The sequence below is a fragment of the Hoplias malabaricus genome, chromosome 5 (genome assembly GCF_029633855.1).
Source record: "Hoplias malabaricus isolate fHopMal1 chromosome 5, fHopMal1.hap1, whole genome shotgun sequence".
NCBI lineage: Eukaryota > Metazoa > Chordata > Actinopteri > Characiformes > Erythrinidae > Hoplias > Hoplias malabaricus.
Genome location: NC_089804.1, coordinates 41986046 through 42013545, shown reverse-complemented (window position 1 = coordinate 42013545; position 27500 = coordinate 41986046). Strand labels below are relative to the sequence as shown.

General features: G+C 42.9%; 1 protein-coding gene across 1 annotated transcript in view; it reads left to right on the top strand.

Moving 5' to 3' along the window:
* srgap2 (SLIT-ROBO Rho GTPase activating protein 2) overlaps positions 1–27500 on the top strand; it is a 133381-nt gene that overhangs the window by 70470 nt on the left and 35411 nt on the right. Inside the window, 5 exon segments of the mRNA XM_066670575.1 lie at positions 230–392; positions 13314–13376; positions 21008–21223; positions 25199–25327; positions 26852–27073. Coding sequence (XP_066526672.1) covers positions 230–392; positions 13314–13376; positions 21008–21223; positions 25199–25327; positions 26852–27073 — 793 coding nt within the window.

Sequence of the window (27500 nt, the reverse complement as noted above, 5' to 3'; positions counted from 1 at the left end):
GGTGATTGTTTCATTTAGCAACATGATGAAACACCTTTATTGATGCCCTTAGGGGAATCAGAATGGGAGCTGTAATAACTGCAAAGAACTGGACACAATAGTTGTAAGTCACTAAATAAAAAGCAAGTCACTTAATGGCTCTTGTGGCTGGAAGTGAAACAAAACAAAACCAGAGAAACGTTTTCAATCGTTCGGTCTTGACTTCTCTCTCTCTGTGTTTCTCCTGCAGGAAGGAGCAGACTGTGCTGTCTCCGGTGAACTGCTGGAACCTGCTGCTGGCTCAGGTGAAGCGCGAGAGTCGTGACCATGCCACGCTCAGTGATCTCTACCTCAACAACATCATCCCGCGCTTCGCCCAGATCAGCGAGGACTCCGGACGTCTCTTTAAGAAAGTGAGGGTTAACTTATTTATTTATTTTCTAAAACTCTGGCTTGTTCTCCCCCTGTCTGCGTGGGTTTCCTCTGGCTGCTCCCTTATCCTCCTACAGTCCAACAACACACATGTTAGTAGGCTGATTGTGTGTGAGTGACTGGGTGAGTGTGTGATTCCATGCGATGGACTTATTTCAGCAGCTGCAGCAGGCCCCTCCCCACTCTGCAGATGAATACGAAATGGAGCCAATAAACAACAGATTCAAGTTTAGGTTCATGTCCTACTCTTTATAAATGAAATTAAATACGGCGTTCAGTATCAGTTAACACGACTGGTGCGAGTTTACTACTTCTTCACACCAGTGGCGGATGGTGGTCTTTCAAGGAGGGGAAGCTCAGAACAGAATGAAAATGTAATGCTCCCACGGATTTTTACACCAAAGGATCGCTGATTCGCTCATTTCACTGTCAATCAAAAAGGGATTCAGCCTCAGACAGATCATCCAATCATCATGCAGAAGCTGAGCGTCCGGGCCAGCCGAGGCCAGCCCACTGCCCCATAGACCCCCAGAGACGCTGAGCGTCCAATGGGCGGGATAGAGCCCAGCATTTTTCCGTCCTCACTGTTTAAAGCACTGTGAAGCTGCGGGAATGATTGAGAGGAAAGCCACGTCTTTACCAGTGATAAGAAGCTGATTCTGAACAAAAGTTGAGCGCGTTGTAGTGCACATTTATTCAATGACATGTACACACAACAGTATATATTTGATCACTTATTTTTTGACATTTTAGGGGAAGCTGAGCTTCCCTTGCAGTCTTAGAGCAATCGCCTCTGCTTCACACACTGGCGATAAGGGGCTGAAAGAGCAACATTAGATGAGGTACCTTGGCCTGTCTGTCTTTCGCTGTGTAAATGTCCACTCACGTGTGCTTTACTGTGGCTTTATATGGTCTCAGTATGGCTTTAATGTAATGTAGTACTGTTGGCATGGTGACCAGTGGTGCTCTAAGGCCCTGTCCACACAGATCCACATATATTTAAAAACGAAGATTTTCCTCCCTCGGTTTTTGAAAATATCCTCCTCCAGACAAATACGAAAACGGTTGCATTACCATTCCAGTCCAGTAGGGGGCCATTGTACCTCTTAAAGAGAGACATCAAAACACCACGAAGCCTGAGTGAAACACAGAAGTTAAATCCCAAATCCCTCCATCCTCCCTCTGTAGTGCACTACACACGTCCTGAAACGACTGAATCTAGATGTCAACAGCGCAGTGTATATTTCTAACACAGCATCTTTTATATTTATTTATATTTGTGGATCTGAAGTATGAAATCTGTATACTTCAGATCTGATAGTTCATGAATGAGAACGAATGATTCAGTGAGTTCATCCGTGCTGAGACGAGCTGGCTTATGTCTGTCCTGTTTTTTTTGGACTATGTCACACCTAAGCTGCCACTGCTGTAATAGAATTATCCCTTTATAGCACCATTTGCTCCCATTTCCCATGGGGGTCAGTGCATGTAATCCCCACAATCCCCTTCATCTCCCTGAATGCTGTCCACTGTCTGTTCATTGATTGGGCTGGGGTCCATTATGCTGTAGGTGCCACAACTTTATCCTTTTCTGTAAACAATTCTCACAGAGAGAGAGAGAGAGAGAGAGAGAGAGAGAGTGTCGGGGAGCTCATGAGTCTGTGTCGAGACTCACTTTGAGCAATTGAATAAATTCATGCCTGTTATTGGCCCTAACAGTTGAGTCGTGCTGAGTGATATAACAATCACATCAATATCACGATCAATTGAACATTTCACCTTGATTAATATTAATGAACGATTATTATAGCTTTGGTGTCTGAAACTGTTTTTTGTTTTTTTATTATCAGTGATTGTGTTTGACTCATTTACGTTAAGTGTCACCTTTACTCGAAACAAAACACTCAAAACGACAGACACCACATTTTTCTTTGGTACGAGCTGCTCCAGTCGCTCGGTCGGTCTCTGTGTTTAGGAGCTCCTCAATGTGGCAGATTGAATGGGGCAGAAACGTGACTACATGCGCAGTGGTCTGGTTTAAAGCAGTAGATGAACACCCACACGGACACAGGGAGAACACACCACACTCCTCAAAGACAGTCACCCGGAGGAAACCCACGCAGACACAGGGAGAACACACCACACTCCTCACAGACAGTCACCCTGAGGAAACCCACGCAGACACAGGGAGAACACACCACACTCCTCACAGACAGTCACCCTGAGGAAACCCACACAGACACAGGGAGAACACACCACATTTTTCTTTGGTACGAGCTGCTCCAGTCACTCGGTCGGTCTCTGTGTTTAGGTGCTCCTCCATGTGGCAGATTGAATGGGGCAGAAACGTGACTACATGCGCAGTGGTCTGGTTTTAAAGCAGTAGATGAACACAAAGTGGAAGCATATTAACAGAATTAACACAACAAATTAAAAAATAATTAACCAAATTAAAGAAAAATTGATATAATTGATTTGGGCGAGATTACATCAGTTAGAGATGCTGAATATCAATTTCAATTGGTTTTCGATTAACAGCCCTGTTTAAAAGTTGAGCAGTGTATTGAAAAATCATCTAAATTTGATAGGGTTAGCGTTAGCTGTATGCTACATGTTGAAACATTGCTGTGAGGATTTTGTTGCATTCAGCCATCGAAACACCAGTGAGATCAGTTTCTGTTATTGCATAATTAGTGCAAACACAGAAGCAACTCCAGTTTTTGGATGTTTTTGCCGTGGCTTTGTACTTCACTAATGAAATGTGACTGAGACTAAGTTTTTAAGTCCATTAACTTTCACAAACACAGATTATTAATTTACTCTTTACAGACTCATTTTACAGTAGTTGTGTATCTCTGGGAATTGGTTGTAATACGTCTCCCCAAAGCTAGTGTGTTTTACTGGCACAACGGTGTACCCATGAACATTAGCAGAAGTCTTCTCTTTCGTTCCTCTCCACCTGTCTAGACGGCTTAGTCAAAGTGGAATGCATTCTGGCGCTCACTTGCACAGACCCCGAAAGCCCTTTACCTCTGCCTGCTTGGGAAAGGTGCTTTCCAACCCCTTTGCCATGTCTATACCCCCTATTTTATTTTATTTAAATGAATGAAAACACTGATTTAACACCACATATAACATTATATTTGTCTTTCATTTTGAACTTAAATACATGAATGGGAATATAACTCACAACACACAGCAGTAACTCTGTATAAATAAATAGTTCTGATAGCTTTGAATATGCAAATCAATAGTAAACTGTTCCTAATGCAAGATCCGTTGTGATTGACCTCAAATGTTCGCTCTGAAACACACATTGCAACAAGAAAGGAAGTCTTGTGCAAAGTTTATACACCGATAAAACACAGAAAGCTTCTTTTCTTTACGGTTAAATTGAGCAAAGTCTGTTGCCTGTGGCAATGTGCGTATAGCGCAACTCCTCCACTGACAGATTTAAACAAGTGGCTTTTTCTTTTCTTTCTTTCTGAGTTTGTTGCATGCGGTTAAACCCAGACCAAACCCAAAAACTGTTATTTAAAGATCCATATGTTGAAACATCCAGAAAGAACGCACTTCTTTTGTGGCATATGAGGAAGACCTGCTTTTCACACGTTTATTTTTAGAATGCCTGAAGGAAATGACATGTAAATGCAACTACTTTAATACTATACACTACCACAGTATCATTATCTCTTTGGATCACTCTGACTGTGAATATTGTCTATATTTAAGACTATTTTCTATAGTTAAGGACAAGTATTGGTAAGAGCCTCGTAACTGATTTACAGTTATAAATGTAGTTATAAATGATAATACTGCACTCCAAACAAACTTCACTACGGCTGTGTTTTAAGAGCATTTTTTCAAGAATAAATGTCTATTATCTCAAGCTGAAAGTAGTAATTATTTTGAGATAAAAACACAATATTTTAAGAATAAAGTTATAATATTTTTAGAATAAAATCACAGTGCTCCTAGACTCCAGTTCTTACTGTAAATCAGTGTCAGTAACAGTTTTTTGAAGCTACAGTGAAACTCTACAGTGTACTGTTTTGCTTAGTGAGGTTTGTTTTTGAGGTTTCTCATTCATTATCTGTAACCCTTATCCAATTCAGGGTCGCGGTGGGTCCAGAGCCTACCTGGAATCATTGGGCGCAAGGCGGGAATACACCCTGGAGGGGGCGCCAGTCCTTCACAGGGCAACACATACACACACACACACATTCACTCACACACTCACACCTACGGACACTTTTGAGTCGCCAATCCACCTACCAACATGTGTTTTTGGACTGTGGGAGGAAACCGGAACACCCGGAGGAGACCCACACGGACACGGGGAGAACACACCAACTCCTCACAGACAGTCACCCAGAGGAAACCCACGCGGACACAGGGAGAACACACCACACTCCTCACAGACAGTCACCAAGAGGAAACCCACGCGGACACAGGGAGAAGACACCACACTCCTCACAGACAGTCACCCGGAGGAAACCCATGCAGACACAGGGAGAACACACCACACTCCTCACAGACAGTCACCCGGAGGAAACCCACGCAGACACAGGGAGAACACACCACACTCCTCACAGACAGTCACCCGGAGCAGGAAACGAACCCACAACCTCCAGGCCCCTGGAGCCTTGTGACTGCGACACTACCTGCTGCGCCACCGTGCCGCCCTGTTTTTGAGGTTAATCTTCAGTAAATAAGGTTTTAAAATGAAATTATTTTGGAGATTCAGTATCTGTTCCTTTCAGTGAGAAGAGGGATCCTGCTCCTCAAACATGCTCTTTCAAAAATACAGAACGAGAAGCTGCCTTTACATTCTTGAAATAATATTACCATTAAAATCAAAATCTTAGGAGGGCGTGGCATTAAGCAAATAGTCCATTGACTTGAATGTCGCTTCACCAACTTCAGTTACATCTTTTTCACACACCAAGTTTTATGTCCATAACATATATCATTCCTACAGCTTCCCAGAAGAGTTTCGTCTCACCTTTTGTGCTATTTTTATGGGCCCCGGGACCACAGGACGGCTATAGTGGGGACCCCTTATACGCATCAGTTACTACTGTTATTTTATAAGAAATATTTATGTTTATTGTTCTATATCCAGCTCATGGTTTATTTGGAATCAAGACCAAACAATGACCTCTGCATCTAATCTGTCATAGCCTTCTTTTTTTCTTCAACAAAATAAATCAAATGCAGGTGGACCATCTCCAGGTTTGTATCGTTCGTGTTCCTGCACCGTGGGGAGATGACTGCTGCCCTGCTGACCCCAATCAGTCCTCCATCTCTCTCTCTCTGGGTCTCGCTCTCTCTATCAGTATTCACTTTGCTGCTCCTGCCACTGTGTCCCTGGCTCTCCAGACCACCATGCTCCAGAAATAAGGGCCCTTTAATTGAGCGCTCCTGGCTGCCCCCTCTCTAGAGACTCTGCTCACTTTTTACTGATGTCCGTATGTTCAGCCTCATGCCAGACCCTCCCATCTGTCAAGAAAAAACATGTCAGCATTCCGCAGGGTATTGCCAAATACCATACTGTAAATGTAAAGACAGAAGATGTGCGTGGAAGTATGTAGTGAATGGCTGAAGACTCTGTCATCAAAGCAGTGTGAGGACAGGTTGTAGAATGATGGCAGGGAAACGTAGCCCTACCGTGAGTGACATAGCTGGACCTCTGCAATGCAAAGGCTTGAGTTAACAGTACGTTTCTAGAACTTTAATGAGAGGTCTGTTCTATTTTTCATTTATTTACTAGTGCATTCTGGACTTGTGCGACTGCGTGGCTAGTTTGATTTATTTGGCACCATACATTTGGGATTGCAGTCAGTCCCTCAGAAATTCATTACAGTGTTCAGTGCCTTTCCCTGCTCCAGGAATCTCCTGCTGCAGTATGAATGCTTATGGAAATGGAGCCTCATCTCTTAGGCCTGTTTCTTAAAAAATAATAAAAAAAGACGGCAGGCAGTGGAATATTGGCTGACCTTAAGGCATCAATTATCACACAGCAACTTTTCCTACAGTTGGCCATTTTTAATGCGCTTTTCTGCTAAAGCAGGGTAGGAACAAATCCATGCAGACTTCTTCAAGCCAGTCCTCCTTTCCTGTGCATAGAGCAGGGGTCAGTGGATGGACCACAGTCCAGGTCCGTGAATCTGTTCATGAATGGAGTGTTTATTTTTACCGATGTACATTTTCTAGCCGTTTTAGTACAGGTTTAGCGGTCCAGGAAACTCCAATCACATATATTGTGTATATCACATGGGTTGCTACTTAGCCAATCAGCACTGGGACTCGAATTAATGAAATACACAAGGCAGGGCTCCAGATAGCACTATAAAAATAGCCCACAGGATGAGGTAAAGCTCTTGTGGGACATGTGTGAGACAACATTGTTGTGTGCGGGAAAAACAAAAATGTTATTTTCAGTAACGACACCAGTCAAGGGTTGAAATAGTACTGGGAGTTATCATAAACGAACAAGTCTGTTTATATCCTGCTCTTCAGCAGAAAAGGGTCAACAATACAGAAGGTCCTCGGGTTACGTCAGTCCAGAGTTACGATGTTTCAAGGTTACGACACATCTCCCATTTACTGTATAAAGCCTTGTTTCGACTTAAGTGGTTTTGCGTCGTAAACGTCGTAACGTGAACTTCGTGTTTGGTGTGTGCGGAGCGACGGAAGAATACACGGTTACGCGGCTCTGGATCGAGGAGGATAGGTGTTAGGATAGGATAAGTGCTTACAGTATGTTATTTACCTACAGTATGTACGTATGTTCCGACTTACACTGAAAATCTGTTTACGACGCGACGTAGGAACGGATCAACGTCGTAAGTCGAGGACCCCCTGTATTTTGAAGCATGTTTTTTTCCAAAATGATAGTTTTATTTTTAAATTGAGGTTGAAATGAGAAAAGAGTATGAACGGTATCCACGTCAAAACCGACTAATATTGTTGAAATATAAAATATAGAATTGTAACTAATTGTCATTTTATTTGACATTTTATTTTTTAACTTCATACAACGTTGATATAACTACTGCTCTACTACAACATACAGTTGTCACTGATCCTGTACTTTATTACATTTTAATTAGGGTAATTACCACTGGCAGAGAGCATGCATTTACATTATTATGGCAGACACCTTTATCCAGAGTGACTTACAGGCCTTGGTCATGTTACACAGGTTGGTTGGTGGAGGAGTCTATGCTCTTGGAGCTCTCTGTGTTTCTGCCTCCGCTGGGAAACAAACCTTAGTCTAGTTTACAGAATACAGCAGTGCCACCCTCTACGCTCCTTACTACTCAGTGCCCCGTGTGAGAGTTTTCTTCACGAATGACGTGAGCCTCTAGTTTAAGAAGCGGAGGAACAGGTCAAGAGCGGATTACAAGAAGTAAGAGGCAACATTGTTGAGTGGCGCTGCCAAATTCACTGCTGTAACAACAACTCTCAGCAGGGACCAGCTCCAACCTGTTGCAGTGCGCTGTTGGATTGACTCCAACCCAAGCCCGTCATCTGCCAGACAAACCTGTGATCTTCTTCGTTTAACAAGCGCAACTGCTAGTTCAGGACTGTAAATCAGCGTCCTCCTGGCGGCGCCTCGCTCCTCCCCCCATTGACCGAGCTTTCTGATTTATGGAGCTCCTCTTGGAAAATCGATAGGCTAGCTTCTTTTTTGGCCTCTTTGTGTTGCTATGTGTGTGTGTGTGTGTGTGTTACCATTGGAGTATGTCTCAGAGCAGATGTGAGAAATGCTGTCTTTCCTGCTTCTCTGGCTCAACTCTTAAATATCCATTTTCATCCCTGTGTGTGTGTGTGTGTGTGTGTGTGTGTGTGTGTGTGTGTGTGTGTGTGTGTGTCAGTGAGTGTTGCTGAGAATTTGAAGGAAGGAACCTTCCTAGTACATAATTGTTGCTTTAAAGCCATGTCATTTAAGACGCCGTATTAGGTCATTGTTTTATGCTTGTAACAAATATTCAGCACAATTGACTAAATCAGACTGTCCCCAGCACAGAGCCAGGCCTCTAGGCCTCTGAACAGTAGCGTTTTTACTTTATTTTACTACTTTACTTTAGTAATGGCCCCAAATTTACAATAAATCTTTTTTTATTTGTTGATTGATTTCATGCAAACTATAAAAACGTCACTCGTATTCCCAGAGATTAACATAATGTGGGATGATACTGTATTATCATCATTCATCCACACTGCACAAGACTCTTTTTAATCATTGTTCTTGATCCTGTGTTCAAATTATTCCCTTAGATTAATACCCATTAGTAGTCTCTATGCCTGTGTGGTCTGTTCTTGTTTGTTACATGTCATACACCTGCACTCACCAAGATCATTTCCTTTTATGGCTAACATTCTCAGTGAAATAAAGCGATTCTGGTTGTGATATTAATTGTAGATTATTTTGTTGTTTATAGCAACACTATGGAATATTTTTACCTTAAAATTCCACCTTCAAAATCATTGTGATGCTTCACTCACCTCATATATAAGTAAAAGTGTCTCAGTCATTGCTACTCCAGGCTCAACACAGCAGAAACTGCACTATGTAACTTTAGGAGGAGGGTAGGTAACTAACCCCCACACCCTCCTCCATCCCCTTGGTTTCAGGACAGTGCTGTAAAAGTGAATTAAACTCTGCAGCTATAGGGAGAGCCCCAGAGCAAAAACACCAAATCTTACCTAGTGTTGCTTTAAATGTAGCTGTTGAGCCGAGCTGGTTAAACCAATACAGAAGAGCCACAGTCAAGGCTCAAACATGGATCAGGTCATTTCAACCTTATTTAGGTTTATTGCCCTAAAAGAAAATTCTCCTTCAGTTCAGACAGAAAATTGAATGAATACAGACATAATTGTTAGTTACAGCCGTAATTACGTTAGTACCCAAAGGGTTAGAATGGAAGAGAGACCAGACTGCAGCTGCAGTTCCTCATTACACATGTTGCGCCTCAACTCTGCAGATGGGAGTTTGACCTAGACAGGATTTACCCAGATGTCTGCAACGTGGACCATATGCCTCTGCTCCCCCCAGCCCCCGCCCTACATCTACAGTACGCCACATCTTGCAATAGGATATGTTTAGGTTCCGTTTTGAGTGTTGTTCATTTTTTGATTGTGCACTTTGCGCTTTGGCGGATTCAGACATTTGTTTGGAGGTATTTTTAGACGGCAGCTTCTCCGCTGTTTCACCGGAGGAGGCCAGAGCTGCGAGCCAGTTCCTCTCCCCTGTGTTTTTTCCTATGATGTCATGGGGCGAGCAGCCGAAAATAAGAAAAATCTCGACGTGTCGGACCAGACGGACACAATGAACTGTCTAACATTCGTGTAGCCTTCATTTAATTTGACTCTTACTCATGCACAATGACTTTCCCATAATTTATTTGGCAAGATACTTACGCTCTTTGTCCAACGCTCATCATTAGAAGTGTGTGCTGCTCGCCTTCCTCGTGCTTTAGGGTAATATCCAGTGTTGAGTATTTAGGAAAAGCTAGGCGCTATTTTAAAGCACTCCTTGCTCCATCTTGAACGTTTTTTGTATCTGGCACGTGTTCCAGTTCCCTGCAGTAACGCGTCTGACCTCAAAAAGGCAGTTTGGAGATTTGGAGCCAGAGGAAGATGAAGAAAAGAATTCACTGGAATGTCGGGGAGGAATATCTTGATTTGCAGTGATGTTTATCTCCGATAAATGTGTAGAAACATGCCTGTCATTCTTCATGCCTTTGAACACATTTGCTCATGTTTCACCATCAGATCAGGCCTTGCTTTTGCCTCTCTCTTTCTGTTAGAACCTGAGAAACGTTACTGAATAAATATCATATTATACTCTGTGTATGAGCCTCCTTGCAGCTACAGCAGAGAGAGAGAGAGAGAGAGGGGGGGGGAGAGGGGGGGCTGGGGGTGGGGAGAGAGAGAGAGAGAGAGAGAGAGAGAGAAGGAGAGAGAGAGAGAGAGAGGGGGGGGGAGAGGGGGGAGGGGGAGAAAGAGAGGGAGAGAGAGAGGGAGAGAGAGAGAGAGAGAGAGGGGGTGGGGAGAGAGGGGGGGAGAGAGAGAGAGAGAGAGAGGGAGAGAGAGAGAGAGAGAGAGAGTGTGTGTTATCTCAGATCACAGGCGTGGTTAGTGTTCTCCTCCTAGCATGTTGAGCTGTCAAATTACACATAGGTGTTGTTCCAGAGCTATGAGAACTGTCAGTCCTGTGCGGTGCTGTTTATATGACTACTGTTTGTCACCATCATTGTTCTCTTTAGGCTCCTGGCTGCGTGGAGCCAGATGACCCAGATACAGCCAGATTGCTTTTCCTGAGCAATTACAGCCATAATGAGTTCCATTTAAGCTTTCACACTTAAAGGCATGAAAATGTTTTCTGCCAGAGGCTCCAGAGTGACCTACTGTCAGACTCTACCAGACTCTCTTTAAATCTAGTGCTGATCCTGTCTCTAAGGGAGTGTAGGCTCTCCTCTGTACACTCTGAAAATAGCTTTTGTTGTACTGTCATATTCTGGTGTGCTGTCTGGCTTTTCTCCATCAGGCACGAGATTCATTGCAAATGTCAGACGTGAGACAGCAGGCTGTTTCTAATGAATTTATGTCACAGTAAGTCACAGAGCCTCAGGAGCAGTGGCGGAGTTGACATTTCAGGGCCGTGCTGGCTTTGAACATCAGGCACCTCTCTACTTTTCAACTGAGCGAGCAGCCTGCTCTTCTCTCCAGTTTTGAACGTGGATGCAGTTGTTGATTCTGACCCATCAGTCAGTCCTCTCCCTCTAAATAAAGCCCGTCAGAGCTTCATTATTAATGTCCCCAGTGGAAGGGCTCCCGAGAGTCGCTTCCCTGCTGCCAGCCATTCATCTCTGCCTTCAAAGGGTTAAACCCCAGCTTTACTCTCCCCTGCTAGGCCTGGAAGATGAAAGAGGAGGGGGAACATGTGGTTCTACTGTTTGTGGCAGACCTTTATCATTTATTTGACATCTTTCGCTCTCAGTATCTTTCTCTTTCCCTCCATCGTTCATTCTTTCTCGCAGTCTCTTCATCCACGTGCAGCTCCCTCAAGCTCTCGCTTGTCTGTCAAGGCTTTACTTCTGCTGTGGAGCTGACTGACAGCTGTCTGCAACCAGCGAGAGGCCATAAAGCAGGCTTTTTCCTGAAGTGAAGATACCTTGACGCAATACTGTTCCCTGAAAACACTGGCATTCTGTGTGGCTCAGTCAGTCAGATTTTACAGACATGTCCTGTTCCTATCAGTTTTCATTGCTTTTGATATACGCCAATCATCCAGAACATTAATATGAGCTCCTTGTGTGTTTTAACTGCTTCGCTCGCCCTATAAGTGCACTTCGTAGCTCTAAAATTACAAACTGTAGTCCGTTAGTTGCCCTGCATGTGTTTCACCCACTCTTTAAAAACTCCAAGCAGCACTGCTGTGTCTGATCCACACACAACCGTGTCAATAAGTGTGGATTTCTGCAGGTATGATTGTGAAACAGCATCCTCTGAATTCTGAGACTGGAGTAAGGTCTAGAATCAGATTAAGAAATCCAGTTGAGTTTAGTAATCTGATGTTTCGTTGTGTGTATTCTCTTACCCCCATTTCCATCAGATTTCTCGTCTGTGCATGTGCCCAGTGGTTCTCTCACAATCTCGCAAACACTAGTCCAGCAGCTCGGGTCTCTGTCTGCATCAGAGGGACACACTGTGTCTACAGTGTGAGGACAGCAGTGAGAAGGGCAGCATTGTGTAATGTTAGAAATCAATAAAAGAAAAGAAGGTCCATATTTGCAGGTAAAGTAGGACTATGTTTACAGAAAGCCATGGCAGGAAGTTTGTCACGTCCTCCTGTGATATTATTGGCTGTTCCAAAGCATCAGTCAGACATATGTGAACTGAGTTTTCCCATGATCTGATTACAGAAGTGTGTGTAAACCTAGATAAATCTGATTATGCGTCGTTATCGGATTATTAAATGCACTCCATGTCACTCCAGTGATGTGAATAACCCACCTTCCAAATGTCTGCTCTCTGGTGGTCCTCTGGGGGCTCCTGACCATTCGATGAACAGGGTGAATGGGGCTACTGGCAGATTGATCTATAGGTGATCTGTAGGAGGCCTTTGTATTCTTTATTGCTCTCTTTTTACATTCATTTTATTGTTCATTTTAGTAGGTGGTCTGCGGTGTTTGGCAGCTATCATCTCTGTGTTGAGTTCTGGGTGTGTTCTCTTTATGGTCTTCGTTTCCATGTGGTGAAATCTTCAAGCTCTCTGAATCACACACTCTGTGCCAAAATTGCAACCCTTATTTCCATTTCACAAGAGCCCTGCCAAACCTTTCCATCCTAAAACCTCAAAAAAACAATGAGATCTCACTCTCACCGAAGCCCATGGAGGAGCAGTTTCTCCTTTGCTGGCATCTGAGTGGTAACTACCAGGAACGGTTTGATTTTATTTCACGGAATAACATTTGTATGCTTTTTTTAATACACTGCAGCCACTCAAGTGGTGAAGCCTGGAGAGTAGCAGCAAACAAGTGTGTCAAGATGAAAGGGAAACACAAAGCTACGCCCAGGCACTCGGCTCTCGTGTTATGATGGATACGCTGTGAATTTAGATTGGATTAGATGTGTGTAAGGGGTTGGCCTGTGGTGACCTCCATTACTGAAGGCAGGTAGCGTTCTCATCCGTCCCGGTGTTTGTGACAGGCCACGGAAGAAGATTTCTAAAGTCTCCACCCTTGCCCTGATGGATGACCATGCTGGATTTGTGTGCTAAGAGATGGAGTATGGAGCAGCTCTCTTAATCATGACCCACCTCATTTCACAGCCTGTTTCCTTCATTTTTTCCTCTTTGTTCTAATGTGTCTTCTCTTCTGTCCACACAGAGTAAGGAGGTGGGACTTCAGCTGCAGGAGGATTTGATGAAGGTCCTCAACGAGCTGTACACGGTAAGAATAATGAGGAAGCACATTTTTCCCTTCCCTACACACATCTACCTGATAGTAGTGTTGTTTAAAGCACACACACAAACTGTGTTACATTTGGCAGCTATTTTTGGTTAAGTTTTAGTTTTTGACTCATTTTTAGTCATTTAATTGTTGTTACTTTTAGTCTGTAACCCAGTTCAGGGTGGCGGTGGGTCCGGAGCCTATACAGAATCACTGGGCGCAAGTCAGGAACACACACTGTAGGGGGCACCAGTCCTCCATAGGGCGAGACACACTCATTCCTACGGACACATTTGAGTCGCTAATCCACCTACCAACGTGTGTTTTTGGAGCGTGGGAGGAAACCGGAGCACCCGGAAGAAACCCACACAGACACAGAGAGAACACACCACACTCTTCACAGACAGTCACCCAGAGGAAACCCACGCAGACACAGAGAGAACACACCACACTCTTCACAGACAGTCACCTGGAGGAAACCCACGCAGACACAGAGAGAACACACCACACTCTTCACAGACAGTCACCCGGAGGAAACCCACACAGACACAGAGAGAACACACCACACTCTTCACAGACAGTCACCCGGAGGAAACCCATACAGACACAGAGAGAACACACCACACTCTTCACAGACAGTCACCCGGAGGAAACCCACACAGACACAGAGAGAACACACCACACTCCTCACAGACGGTCACCCGGAGGAAACCCACGCAGGCACAGGGAGAACACACCACACTCCTCACAGACAGTCACCCGGAGGAAACCCACGCAGACACAGAGAGAACACACCACACTCTTCACAGACAGTCACCCAAAGGAAACCCACACAGACACAGAGAGAACACACCACACTCCTCACAGACGGTCACCTGGAGGAAACCCACGCAGACACAGGGAGAACACACCACACTCCTCACAGACAGTCACCCGGAGGAAACCCACGCAGACACAGGGAGAACACACCACACTCCTCACAGACAGTCACCCGGAGCTGATTCACTTGTACCACCAAGTATGCAGAGAAACAGGTGGACTATTTTTTTTGCTCCTGTATGGTCTGATAAAATGGACAGTGAGTGTAAATACAAAGTAGATGTTCCTAATCCAGTGATTATTCAGTGTATAAACACATGATTTATTAAAACATAAGCAAAAATTACAAAAACATATGAAGAACTCTCTGTTCATAAGAGCTTGCCAGTTTCTAAGCAGAAGCCCAAGTGTGTTTTAAACAGACTCTCTGTGCTGTTGCACCATTAACCTGCCGTGCTGATACTGTTTATTGGTGAACAGAGACGTAGTATTCACAGCTGTGTTTTTCTCTTGTCGATCAACGATGGCTACGATGCAGTTACTTACGATTGCACAAGCCCACCTCATGCACAGACAGGGGTCCTTTTTTACAAACACACTTATATGTAGGTCAAAGATTAGATTTCAAATGATTCTAGCCCCAAGAAAAGCTGCATAGATCGTCTTACTCACACATCTGCACTTTCAAACGTCACTGTTTTTCCCTTTCCGTGCTTTTCTGAGGCACACAAGGTTCAAAAGCAGGGCAGGTACACAGCGTTCCCTTCGTTCTCTACTCCTTGTTCTCGTTCCTGTTGCCTGAAGAGTGGTGTCTCTGCTACAGGAGAGAAAGGGCTTGGTTATGGTTCATCAGTGGGTATGACCAGTGGGATTGACTGGAGTTACTCTTCCTCTTGAGAGTATCCTGGCTGTGTGCACACATGAGAGAGACAGGGCCTTTGTTCCTTTCTTTAAAAAAGAGTTACTCTTAAGTAGTCAGGCTACCCTTAAGCTACCGAGTCACACCAAATTACAAGCACAATGGGCCTAGTAAAGAAACTAGTAGACTTGAAGGTAGCAGGATGCAGGAATGTGATTTATTTTTTCCCTCTGGAAGCTTGTAATTTGGCTGTAACCCTACTTCAGGCTGTGTGCTGCTTTGAGAGACAGCTCTGCTATTGCTGCAGATCTAAAGGAACCCACCAGTGTTGTGTCTAGCCTTGCTCTGTGAGACCGCTCTGTAGACCTGGAAGCGTGTGCAGCAAGAAAATCCTGACAGAGAAAAATAAATGGAGACCAAAACAATAACCAAAAAAATATTACATAAACACATTAAAAATCAAATGATGGAGCGGCTGGTGTTCTTCCAGTAATGGACACGGCTCCAGACTTTTTTCCAGAACCACCCTGAAACCTTCTGTCAATCTTCCTGAAGTGAAAATCTCCCGTCCTTAAAGTTTATGTCATTAGCATTTATTAGTGAATTATTTCATACTTCAGTGACATCATCAGCTGATGGATTATCTTGAATAGGAGTGTTTTTTATACAAATATATTTTATACAGAGATCTTATATTGAGATTAAAGTAGTATTTATTTAAATATTTAAGACTTATTTTGAGAATTATTTGTAATATTTAGAGTTTAGTGACGTACCAAACTCCAGATTCCTACCGTAAAAAAACGTCCATTGTTCCCTGTGGATAGTTTTTAATAAACTGGAGAACTGTGGATTTCCTCAAGCATTGTTGGGTTTTCTGTAGAACATTTATAACATTATCGTTTGATCAAGTTTGTCTTGTAAATAATGTGTAATGAATTTTCAAAAAATAGTCCAGTTTTTGTGGAGAATCAATATTAGTGACTTTCAGCGACAAAAACGCTCTAACTGTAAAATGCAGTATAGACACAAGTGGAACAAGATTTTGGGTTATCCACGGTGATTTAAATCTCAAAATCTAGTCCAGTAGAACCCTGGAAGTCAATGGTAATCCGTTCCGGAACTCGCGCAGACGACTGATGCGGTCGAGTTCTGAATCGAATTTCCCCATAAGAAATAACTGAAAACCGATTAATTGGTTCTCGACCATCAATTTTTTACCATTAAAAAGGTCACAAAAACGTAAAATACGCGAAAACTTGGAGCACAATCTCAAAAAGCTTCCAACCTTGCGGAACCCCACCGTATACTGACGCCAATTAGCGTCAGTTGAGCTCAACACGAGCGGCGTTTGTTTACAAAAGTCGCGTGGGTCTGTCTATCGTTACAGTTATATAGCGCCTTTCTAAATACCCAAGGACACTTTCCAATCCACACTGCTCAGAACACTCAATCCACACACACACACACTGGCAAGAAGCAGCAGCCAAACCCGCACAGCGTACTCTCGGCTAGCAACGACCGTCCACCTGGAGGACTGCATTGGGCACTAGAGTTTCACCCAGGACAGAGCACCAATCCATATCTGGGCTCACACACATACAGACATTCATTCACATACACACTCATTCACTCACACACCAGGACAGTTATGAGAGAAGCCAATTCACCTACCCTCCATATTTTTGGACTGTGGGAGGAAACCGGAGACCCCGGAGGAAACCCATGCAGACACGGGGAGAACATGGAAACTCCACCCAGATGGGACTTGAACCCAAGATCCCAGCGCTGAGAGGCGAACGTGCTAACCACCAAGCCACCGTGCTGCCAAGTAGTGTCAGTTAAGCTTAACACGAGCGGCCTTTGTTTACAAAAGTTGCGTGGGTTGGGTTCTGAGTTTTAAGGTTGACCTCCGAGTCAAAATTCTCTCGACATTTGACATTGAATTCCGATTATGTCGACTTCAGAAACAGTCGACTTCCGGGATTCTACTGTATTCTACTTTCTTGACCACTGCCTCTAAAATGGCGTCATGGTTAGCAGGCAAATGGCGTGCTTATTAGGAATGAAATGAAGGGGGAGGATTCTGAGTCTTTTGGACGACTGTGGATGGGTTTCAGCCTTGTACATTTATAAAACTATTTTAAATTCACATCATCATATTCCTCACCCTCACGTCTTTTATTGGAAGGATGAACAAAGCTGAGAGGTAGGTGCTAGTAATGACGGTCCTTGACTGCAGGCGATTTTGTCAAAACTGTACCCACACTCTACAGCTCTCAGGTTTCTCTCATTGCCTTCAGAGTGTGCTACAGAGCTGGTGTTTGGTGTCTGGGCTCTTATGAAGATAATGAAAGGCAGCAGTTATGGGTCACAGCAGAAGGCTCTCATTTCTGCCCTTATTCATTCTTGTTTTCATTGCTGTTCAATGAGGTGACCTTAGAAGTCATTTCTACATTTCTGACGCAGATATAGTGTGAGTTTATTCTCTTTTCATAGAATTTCAAACAATAGTCTTTTCCATCTGTTCGCCTATTAATCATTTAGTTGCTTATTTAGCCACATTACTGAGATACATCGAGTCTGCAGTTAACCCCTGAGGGCTCTAGGCTGGATTAGTGTTTACTACGTCCTTCATTACCAGTTAACCTCATTGAACCCTATGCACCACTGGGATTGGGAATGTGAAGGGTTAAGGTGGTACGTTTTTCACCACTGTGACCCACATAGTTCACCAACAGCAAACGCATCCTCGGCACATGGATACGGCAAAAATGACTCTGCGGTCCCTGTACCGTGTTATTATCCCGTCTTAAAGGGGAGTGAGCCGAGTGCCACATTCTGACACATGGCATACAGGCACACGGAGCTGACACAGTGCATGCCTTTAATTAGCAGCAGAGCCCTCACAGCTCAATCATCCCAAATGATACTCGAGCTTTGTTTTCTCTGAGCCATTAGAAATTCCCTCTCTAATGCGGAACATGTGTCTGCTTTGTTTGCGACCATGGGGGGTAGGAAACAGGAGGGGTGCTCTAGATTCAAGGCTCAAATTTGGCTCTCGAATAACTGCATCCCCTATGGAGAAGAGCCCTGCAATGCAGTAGCGCACATATGTTCTTATTTATGTTTTTTCACTGTTGTACCTTTATTTGAGGATCATTCCTTTTCAAATGTGTGCATTCATCTTGAAAAGCTTTACAGATTTAAAGGGCTTTAAAAAATCTGAGGTAGAAATAAGTATACATTAGTAACAGTAAGAACATTTAATATCACGATTATTGTGGTCTTAATTATCACTGATATCAATATTAATAAGGTGTTGTTAAAACGTTGCTTGCACGTTCAGACGGTGATGAGCACTATGTATATTCGGTGGATACACTATAATTCCGATTGCGATATCAACAATAAAGACACAGAACTGAAAGTAATATAACATCGCCCTCAAACAACAACCTCTTGGCTTTGTCAATATTAATTATTTTAAACTAATTTCAAAATTGAGTGCTGACCTGACGACGGCGCCCTCTAATGACCGTCAGTCAGTGACAATGCTGTAAATAATGTGTACTGAGATATTAAACACGTGTATGAGTCATAATGTTATTGAAAGAGTTGATATTGTGATTTATATCGATATTGAATTATTGTCCAGCCCCATGCTGTTACATATGTGTGGTTTTTAAACCTCTGTAATTAACAATAAAACGGTATCACTAACCGTCAGGAACTTTTTATTGTGGTTTACCATGAAACCAATGACCATTTGATGTCTGTTAATAAGCCAACGCAAACACATTTCCCTTTCCCGATGAGGAAACGACTGAAACGTTTTCTAGTCCCTATGAATGGAGGCAGATCCTCTAATCAAATAGTTAAGTATGATGAAAATAGACTTGGCATTGTGTTCTAGCAACATCTGCACTTCATAAGGCAAAGGGGGGGAAAGGGAAAACGAGTGGAAAAGCGGAGAATTGAGTGATTATTTTGGCTTTTCTGGTTCTGATCCCTTGGGCGTGAGCATTGTTGGTGTGCTGACTCAATTTTCCCCTCCGCAATCTTCAGCATTCCTCCTCGTAAAATCAACAGTGGCTTGGGCGAGGGAAGAGAGCATGACTCGTCCTAACCGTTTTGAAGAGCATGAGAGGGGGAGCTCGGCCGAGTCCCACCCTAAGTAGTCTGCCAGATTCTCTTCAGAAGTGTTTTCTACTAACTGATGACACAGCAGAGTGGAGTCTTATTTATTGTGCCCTTCAAGGAGGCGGCCTCAGTTACGCGAGACAAAGTTACTGGGGTCATTGAGAATGAGTTGGGGGTGGGGGTGGTGAGTGGGTCGTTCCTTTGGCACGCTATACGAGTGGCGTCACTCGAGGAGATTCCTCTCTTGGGAGTAAGAGACAGCAGGGACGTTCCATTCATGTTTAGAAGGAGACGTCCCCTCCCCCGTCTCCTCCCAATCCCAATGAATGGCGTGGCGTCTTCCATTGCCTAGCAGCCGTTATGAATTCCTTTACTGAGGCCTGGTCTGTGTAGCTTAGCCTTCGCTGTCTCACTGGTTTAAAAACTCCAACAGCACTGCTGTGTCTGATCCACTCTACACCAGCACAACACACACTAACACACCACCACGTCTGTGTCACTGCAGCGCTGCACACCTGCTCTGTGGGGGTCCTGTGGGGGGGGGGTTCCTGCCCATTGATGAACAGGGTAAACAGGGGCAAACAGTGCATACAGAGAAACAGGTGGACTCCAGTCTGTAATTTTAGAAGTACGAAGTGCTCCTGTGTGGTCAGTAGAGCTGAGAGAGTGGACAGTGAGTGTAGAGACCAAGGACTCTTTGGGTGTATGCCTTGAGTCTCTCTCTCTCTCCGAGTTGTTTGTTTCTTCCTCTAACACAAACTGATGGGATAATAAGACAGCTTGCCTCACATGTTAAAAATATGATTAACTAGATCTGCTCAATCGAGCAGCGGTTCTCCCAGAGAGCTTTGCTGGAGACTCGGATACAGGAACCCTTGGCCTACGTAAACGCACTGGGCCAGAAAGGAAGACAAGCTATTTTGTCGCATACACTTGACTGCGTATATAAGCAATTTGGGCAAGTAATTTCAAGGCAAGCTGGTTTCTCCAAGGTTCTTTCTGCCTTGTGTGTAATTTGTGTGGCTGAGGCTGCTTCCTGTTTCCTGAACGTCCTGCAGTTCCTCGGCTGGCAGCTGCTCTGGGTTTGATCACCTGAAGAGATTTTGGGGAAGTTCAGCTACTGAAAGCCAGAACGTGTGCAGAGTGGAAACAGATGCTGAAACGAAGCTGGGAAATGTTCAGATCTCGTATAAAAACTGTCAAAATCAACGCTTTAATGAGAATCAATTAAACCCTAATCATTGTACCACATTTGGCCTCATTTTCCTCATAATAATTCCCTCTTCTTACACAATCTAGTGATGTATGTATCTGCTTTATTCTGAGATTTAAACACCCCATCTCTGCTATAGTTCAGAAGGTAGATTACATTTTATTTATGCTGGAATATGTAATAATAATATAACTGTGGATATAACTCACTCAGCCACGAGCTGCACTACACTGTTCATTTGTTCCTGAAACCTTTACTCTTCAGATTAAGACTAAATCAAAAATCAAAACTATTTTATCTCCATCCCAAAAATACAAGGCAGTACTAGAGTTTTCACACCAATGATGTGATTACATTTTTAATCCATAGACACAACTAATATATTTATAATCACAATCTCTTGACCTTACATTTAAATATTCATTTTAAAGCTTCGGTCTTAGGAAGGGAACAATGCGGTTGATCATGTATCACAAGGTTTTCACAAAATGTACCTCAGCTGTAACTGTAACCTCCTTTTGTAAATCAGAGCATTCCCTCTGCTCACTCCACTCTAAACCTCAGTGCTGACCATCCTCTGCCTCGCTTTCCCACCAGGTGATGAAGACCTACCACATGTACAACATGGACAGCATCAATGCGGAGAGCAAGCTGAAGGAGGCGGAGAAGCAGGAGGAGAAGCAGATGGGACGCAGCGCAAGGCAGGAGGATCGGCAGACCCCTCGCTCACCTGACTCTCTCACTAGCGTCCGCCTCGACGACAAACCCGTCCGCCGCAGCTCGGTGAAGAAGATCGAGAAGATGAAGGAGAAGGTAAGCACAGGGCTGGAGGGTTTATCTTTCCTGAGGTAGTAGATCTGGTTTTATTATTCAGCAATAAATATACAGAACAGGAAAGAACAGTAATCCTGGTGTCGTAGAAGGGACAAATTTCTACAAAATATATGTGATTTTTGTCTTAATTTGACAGTGATTCACAAAGCAGAATTCTGCACTGCGGGCCACAACAGCAGGCCTTTGGCTTTATTTAAAGTTTCAATGTGTATCGAGATATATATATATATCGAGGGTATCAGTATAAAACGTATAATTATTTGCCTTTATTCTTCAAAAATGTCAAATCTGTTCATAAACTGAACTCATGCAAGTATCACTGATTATTGTAATATTCTTATTCTATATTTTTTTCTTGATCTATCTTTAATCAAACTCACATTCTCCGGTATGAGAGCAGGTACATTTTTACAGCATGAGAAAATGCTTAATTCTCAGTTAAGAATTTAAAAATGTCAACATAATATACAGTAGCTATAAAACTAAGAAAAAAGTAGACAATAAAAATGTGAATACTAATGAGTTGTACACAGGCTGATCCAGTACAAATGTGAATGGATTTGTTTAAGTGTGTACACCGATATAAACAGCAAATCATCGCTGTCCGAAAACACATATCTCCGATTTCCTTCACACTGTGTGAAAATTTCATGATGAATGACCAATAGAAACGCTCCAAAAATTACTCTGAATTAAATCATTTTCAGATCATGTTTTGGTCACTGATATAATGCTGCACTTATTACATGCTCCATCTGAACACATGATTTACAACCCAGCCCCTTTTTAAATAAATAAATAAATAAACATCTAGTGCAGTAACAGCTTCAGAAAAACTGTGATAATATCGTGTTTAAACATATTATTTTAGGAACGTAATCATACTCAGCAGTCACCTAATTCTGCCATCTTAATCTTATCAGTTAGGTTTAGGGCAAGCTCAAGCTCCACCTATAAACACAGTCTTTATCTTACCACCCTCTGAGTTCCATGTTTTCATTGGCTCATTACCCAAACATCATCAGCACTTGATTTCACACACAGGAACTGATTCACACTGGAACTGACTCACAATGGAACTGACTCACACTGGAACTGACTCACACACTGGAACTGATTCACACTAGAACTGATTCACACTGGAACTGATTCACACAGGAACTGATTCACACTGGAACTGAGCAAATCTACTATACTTTTAAAGCATATTTAATGAATACTACACGTACCTTCACATAGAAATAGGTTTCCTGTGAGGTTCCTGAATGGTCTGCTACTGTCAGTGTGATATTTTTCTGAGAAACCTTCAGCAATAATCACATTGTAATTTGAAGGTGGTAAAGTGAGCTGCATGTTTGGCTGCTTGACTCAGCACTGCTGCAGTTACTGCGACCACTCGCACCAGTTACTGAGGCTTAGTTTATTTACCCTTTTAATTTATATAAAGAAAAGCCCTACAGTCCTAAAGCTGATGAAGCGTCGGTTAAAGAGGAGAGCAGACGGGTGGTTGTGTCTGGAGATTGGTGGTCAGTTGAGGCGAAAGGAGTGGGGAATGTGGTGGAAAGGTTAGTGTGGGTGGCAGTAGGCTAAACAGATGGGGAAAGTGTTTGAATGGAAAGAGGAGAATGATTGAGAAAGATGAAGAGAGAGGGAGGGAGATGGATGAAGTGATGAGGGGTTCAGCGCATACCTTCATTGCCAGATGGTGGCCTCTAGCCGATCTTTGGTCTGAAACTCTAGTCTTTAAACAGTTATGAGTATAGAGCTTATCTGAGGTCAGCTTTTTTGCTTTGCGTTGTTGGTATTTCATCACAATTCACACAACTCAAATAACAACTGTGATGTTAAAACAGTTTTGTTTCTTTTGACACTTTTAGTCCTCATTTTGACTTTAAAATTAAAGACGTATAAGTAAGGACCCTTGATATATTTGTCCATGTCACGTTTTTAAACAAAGCTCTGTTCATTGGTGTCAGTCAGTATTTAGGAGTTTAGGCTGTGCCTCATACACCCTTCATAGTGTACATCACAGATAATAGAACTGAAAATATGGTGCCCAGACAGTGTCTTCATTAGGCAGGGAATCGTGAACCTTATCGCTGTCTAAATATAATTTTCAACATACAATGCATTAAATGAGTGCAGAAACCGTTATTTATGACCTCCACTGTGCCCTGCATAGGGTGTAGGGAAACATTTGGAATTCTGCTGATCACTGATCACTCACATTTTTAGACAATAAGAACTCATTTATTAAACTTACCAAACAAAATGGGAGAAATAATTTAGGCAGACAGCAAGAGGGAGTGGGATGAGACAGAAAAATACGTGGCTTGTTGTCGCGAACAGACAGAGAGCCGACACTTGCGGATCACAAATAGAGTTTATTAACACGAGTCCAAAAGCGAAGCAAAAAACAAGCAAGGGTCCAACACAGAGAGCAGACAGTACCTCAGGGATGTAACAAACAGCGTAGTCGAAAACAGGCAGAGTCCAGAACCAGAGAGGATCGACAAGACTGAAAGGACGAGGCAAAAGACGTAAACCGAAAAGACAGACGAGGAGTAGGCAACAGGACAGCAAGGTAAATCAGATACTAGCGAACGCTTTGTATGCAGGGAAATAACCATGACAAGGACTGGGAGAATGACTGAGGTTTATATAAGGGGACAAACAGGTGTGCATGATTAGATTCAGGTGAGTGGGACTGGTGTGGAATCATGTGATCTTCTGGGGCATTCTGGGATATGGAGTCCTGAGAAGTGAAGTGAAACAACTGGATTACTGAAGCTTGTATGTGATCTCTGTATGAAAAACTAACACAGATTTGGTCAGAAAAACAAGAGAAATGCATTGGAGTCTGATGTGCTAACAGTTTTCCATTAGATCCTATGACTAAAATGCTAATATGGCTAATAGAGTTAAACAGTCTTTTTCTCCTCATTATGCAACACTGTTGATCCTTTACCCCCTGATGCAAAGAGTCCTTGGGCTTTTTCAGGTGTCTTTGGCGTGGCTAGGAATCATTACTCTTGGGTAAGAGATGGGAAGCATGTTTGAAGCTAAACTCTAGGCCTTTCACAATAATTATATTATTGACTTATCGTGCAATAGCCCTGTGAAGGACTGGCGCCCCCTCCAGGGTGTATTCCCGCCTTGCGCCCAATGATTCCAGGTAGGCTCTGGACCCACAGCGACACTGAACTGGATAAGGGTTACAGATAATGAATGAATGAATGAACTTATCGTGCAATATATAGACATTACCTTAGTAATATTTGCTGTATCACGTCCCCTGTATTTTAGCACTTTAGCACTGTTCTCTTGTTTTCCCTGGTTTCTCTGTTCTGGAGCCATGATGTTGACCTGGTTTTAAAACTGTGGTTTTATTTTTTTAGGCTATACATTTATATTTATATATTCCAATACCAATGTTTGAATATTTTATTTTATATCTACATTTTTGCTAAAATTTCATTGCTCTTTACACATTATTTTATCATGATATCAGTGGCATAAAATGGTCTTAAAATGACGATGAGAATATCGTTTATCACAAGTATTTTTGGAACAACATGTCGACTACAAAAAAATGAAATAAAATCATGTTACACTGTGGTTCCACCACCTGTCGACAGGCAGATTGATGGGGAGCAGAGTGATGCTTCTCTAGAATGTCCTCCAAGGCCCTCTTTATGTCCCACAGAGGAGGTTCTCTATCTGAAATGATACGGAGACTTCTTGTGTGCTTTTAACTCCAGAGTTTTGAGTTTGGAATTTGTGGTGGCAGCTTCAACATCTCTCTGTCATCTTCCAGCCAGAGCCTGTCAGGGTTAAGCAGTAGGAGACTCCAGATCCAAGTCGCTGGTTACTGGCAGGAGTGACTTTGTGGCTTAAATTCAGTACTTTCTCTCTACTTTCCAACCATTTGCTTTCTCTCTCTCTCCCTTTCAGCGGCAAGCCAAATACACTGAGAACAAGCTGAAAGCCATCAAGGCAAGGAATGAGTACCTGCTGGCTCTGGAGGCCACCAACTGCTGCATGTTCAAGTACTACATCCATGACCTCTCCGACCTCATAGACGTAAGTCCGTCTGTGCCGCCTCACTGTCAGTTTCCTCTGCTTTTAGCCGGTAGGGTCATCCTGATCATTGTTAAAATACACGTGCAATCATTAAGAGATGTTACTCCAGTTACTCTTTACCTTATGATTCAATGTTCAGCTCATAATACGGTCAGGACACAGAAGGATCTCTGTCTAAAGGGAGATTTAGTTTGTATCTCTGCTGTTGATCGATTAAAAAATAATGAACTAATCAATCGCACATTTTTCTGAAATGAATCACGATTAACCGCATCGTCTTTCCTTAAGACAGAAGTTTTTAATAATGGATATTTCAGTGTAAAATAAGAGAATAAGAGAAGGTCAACAAAATGTGATTATTATTTATATTATTAGTGTCTGTGGATTTATTAAAATGTAACCACAGAATTAAACTTAAACTGCTAATACTTCTGTGTGTTTGGGAGGATGATAAATGTGTAGTGAGATATCCGTGACCAACAGGTGAGAGGAAACAATTCTTTTTTTTAAATTTAAATATAATATCTCAGAGTAGTGATGATTTTTGAATTCGAATCTCTTAATTTGCTGAGTAGCGGTTTCAGGGAAACTTTAGCTTTGGAAGCTTTAATGGAGAAAATGAACACAGCAGCGCAGCAGTTCTGTGGGTTTCTCTCTGTGTGTGTGTGTGTGTGTGTGTGTGTGTGTGTGTGTGTGTGTGTGTGTGTGTGTGTGTGTGAGAAAGAGATATGATAATGTTTAACTCGGCTCTGTAAACAGGAGTCAATTAGGGGAGGAAGTTGAGGCCAAATGTAGTAATGATAAGTCCATTAAAGTTAAAAAATAAAAATAATTTAGTGCATTATCGTGTGTGTGTTAATAAGCTTTATTGCATTAATTTGTACAGTGCTAATTCTTTTTCAACAGAACTGCAGTTCCATTACCGGCTAATGCTAATGCTAATAGAATTGCTAAACTCTGAGCTGTTCTCTAAGCCTTGTCCTGACGGTACACCTGCAGCAACCCACTGAACAAGATGAGCTCCCTGAGGGGGCGCTCTTATCCTCTCCTACTTGTGTTAGACTGGTCCTAACAAGGCTTCCATTGAACTGTGGGCTCACATGGACAAGTCACTCCTTGAGACACCCACCCCTGTTTTGGGAACAAAAAGATGAACCATGTGGAGGTTAATGGGAAGGCGTTTTTATGGATAGGGGTCTGCTGGTTCTGGAAATAGGGTAAAGCAAGCCAGGTTCCTTCTCTGTTGGAACTGTGTACACATTCTGGCTGTTTTAATTGGACTCCCTCCACTCGTAGAAATAATACATTGGTTCCAGTCTATAAACCACCTGTGATGTGAATGCAGGCTTGCCAAATGTGTCACGTCAGAGAATGCCGTGTGAGAGGATGTCATGTTATTTCAAACAGCTATTCAGCTGGATTCCCAGCTCACGTCTAGATTTATTCCTCCCTATTTTGTATGAATTAAAAATTTAAATTTCCTCACATATCTCTCCTCCATCTCTGTCTCTTCCTTTCGTTCAGTGCTGTGATCTTGGTTACCATGCCAGCTTGAACCGAGCGCTGCGCACTTACCTCTCGGCCGAATACAACGTGGAGACGTCGAAGCACGGCGGACTAGAGACCATAGAGAACGCAGCCGAGAACCTGGAGGCCAACGCTGACAAGCAACGGCTCATGGAGACATACAACAACATCTTCTGCCCACCTCTGCGCTTTGACTTCCAGTCTCACATGGGGGACCAGGTCAGTAAGTGGGTGGTGCTATAGCTTTCTGGTTGTTAGAGCTGTGTTTACTAACGCATACATGCTTCATCGTGATCACACAATGGTTGAGAGATCTTTGGTTCTGTCCCTGATGATTCTACAGCTCCCCCGGACTCATCCAGGAGAGGAGGTTTTGCAAATTATGAAAATGGCCATATAAATTTGGAATGGAAAACGACCAAAAAGGAGTCTTAATCTCCATCCTATTCACTCATGTTCACACTTTAGGACTGCACTCTGTTTTCATACTAGGGCCAGCTGAACATCTTCTTTTAGTGCATGTGTAACACACAACACACAACATTTATTTACTGTCATGCCAAAACATTAAGAACAAGTTTGATACGACAGAAACAACACAGAAGCCCCAACAAATAAATATTGAATCAAACCTTTTATTATAAAA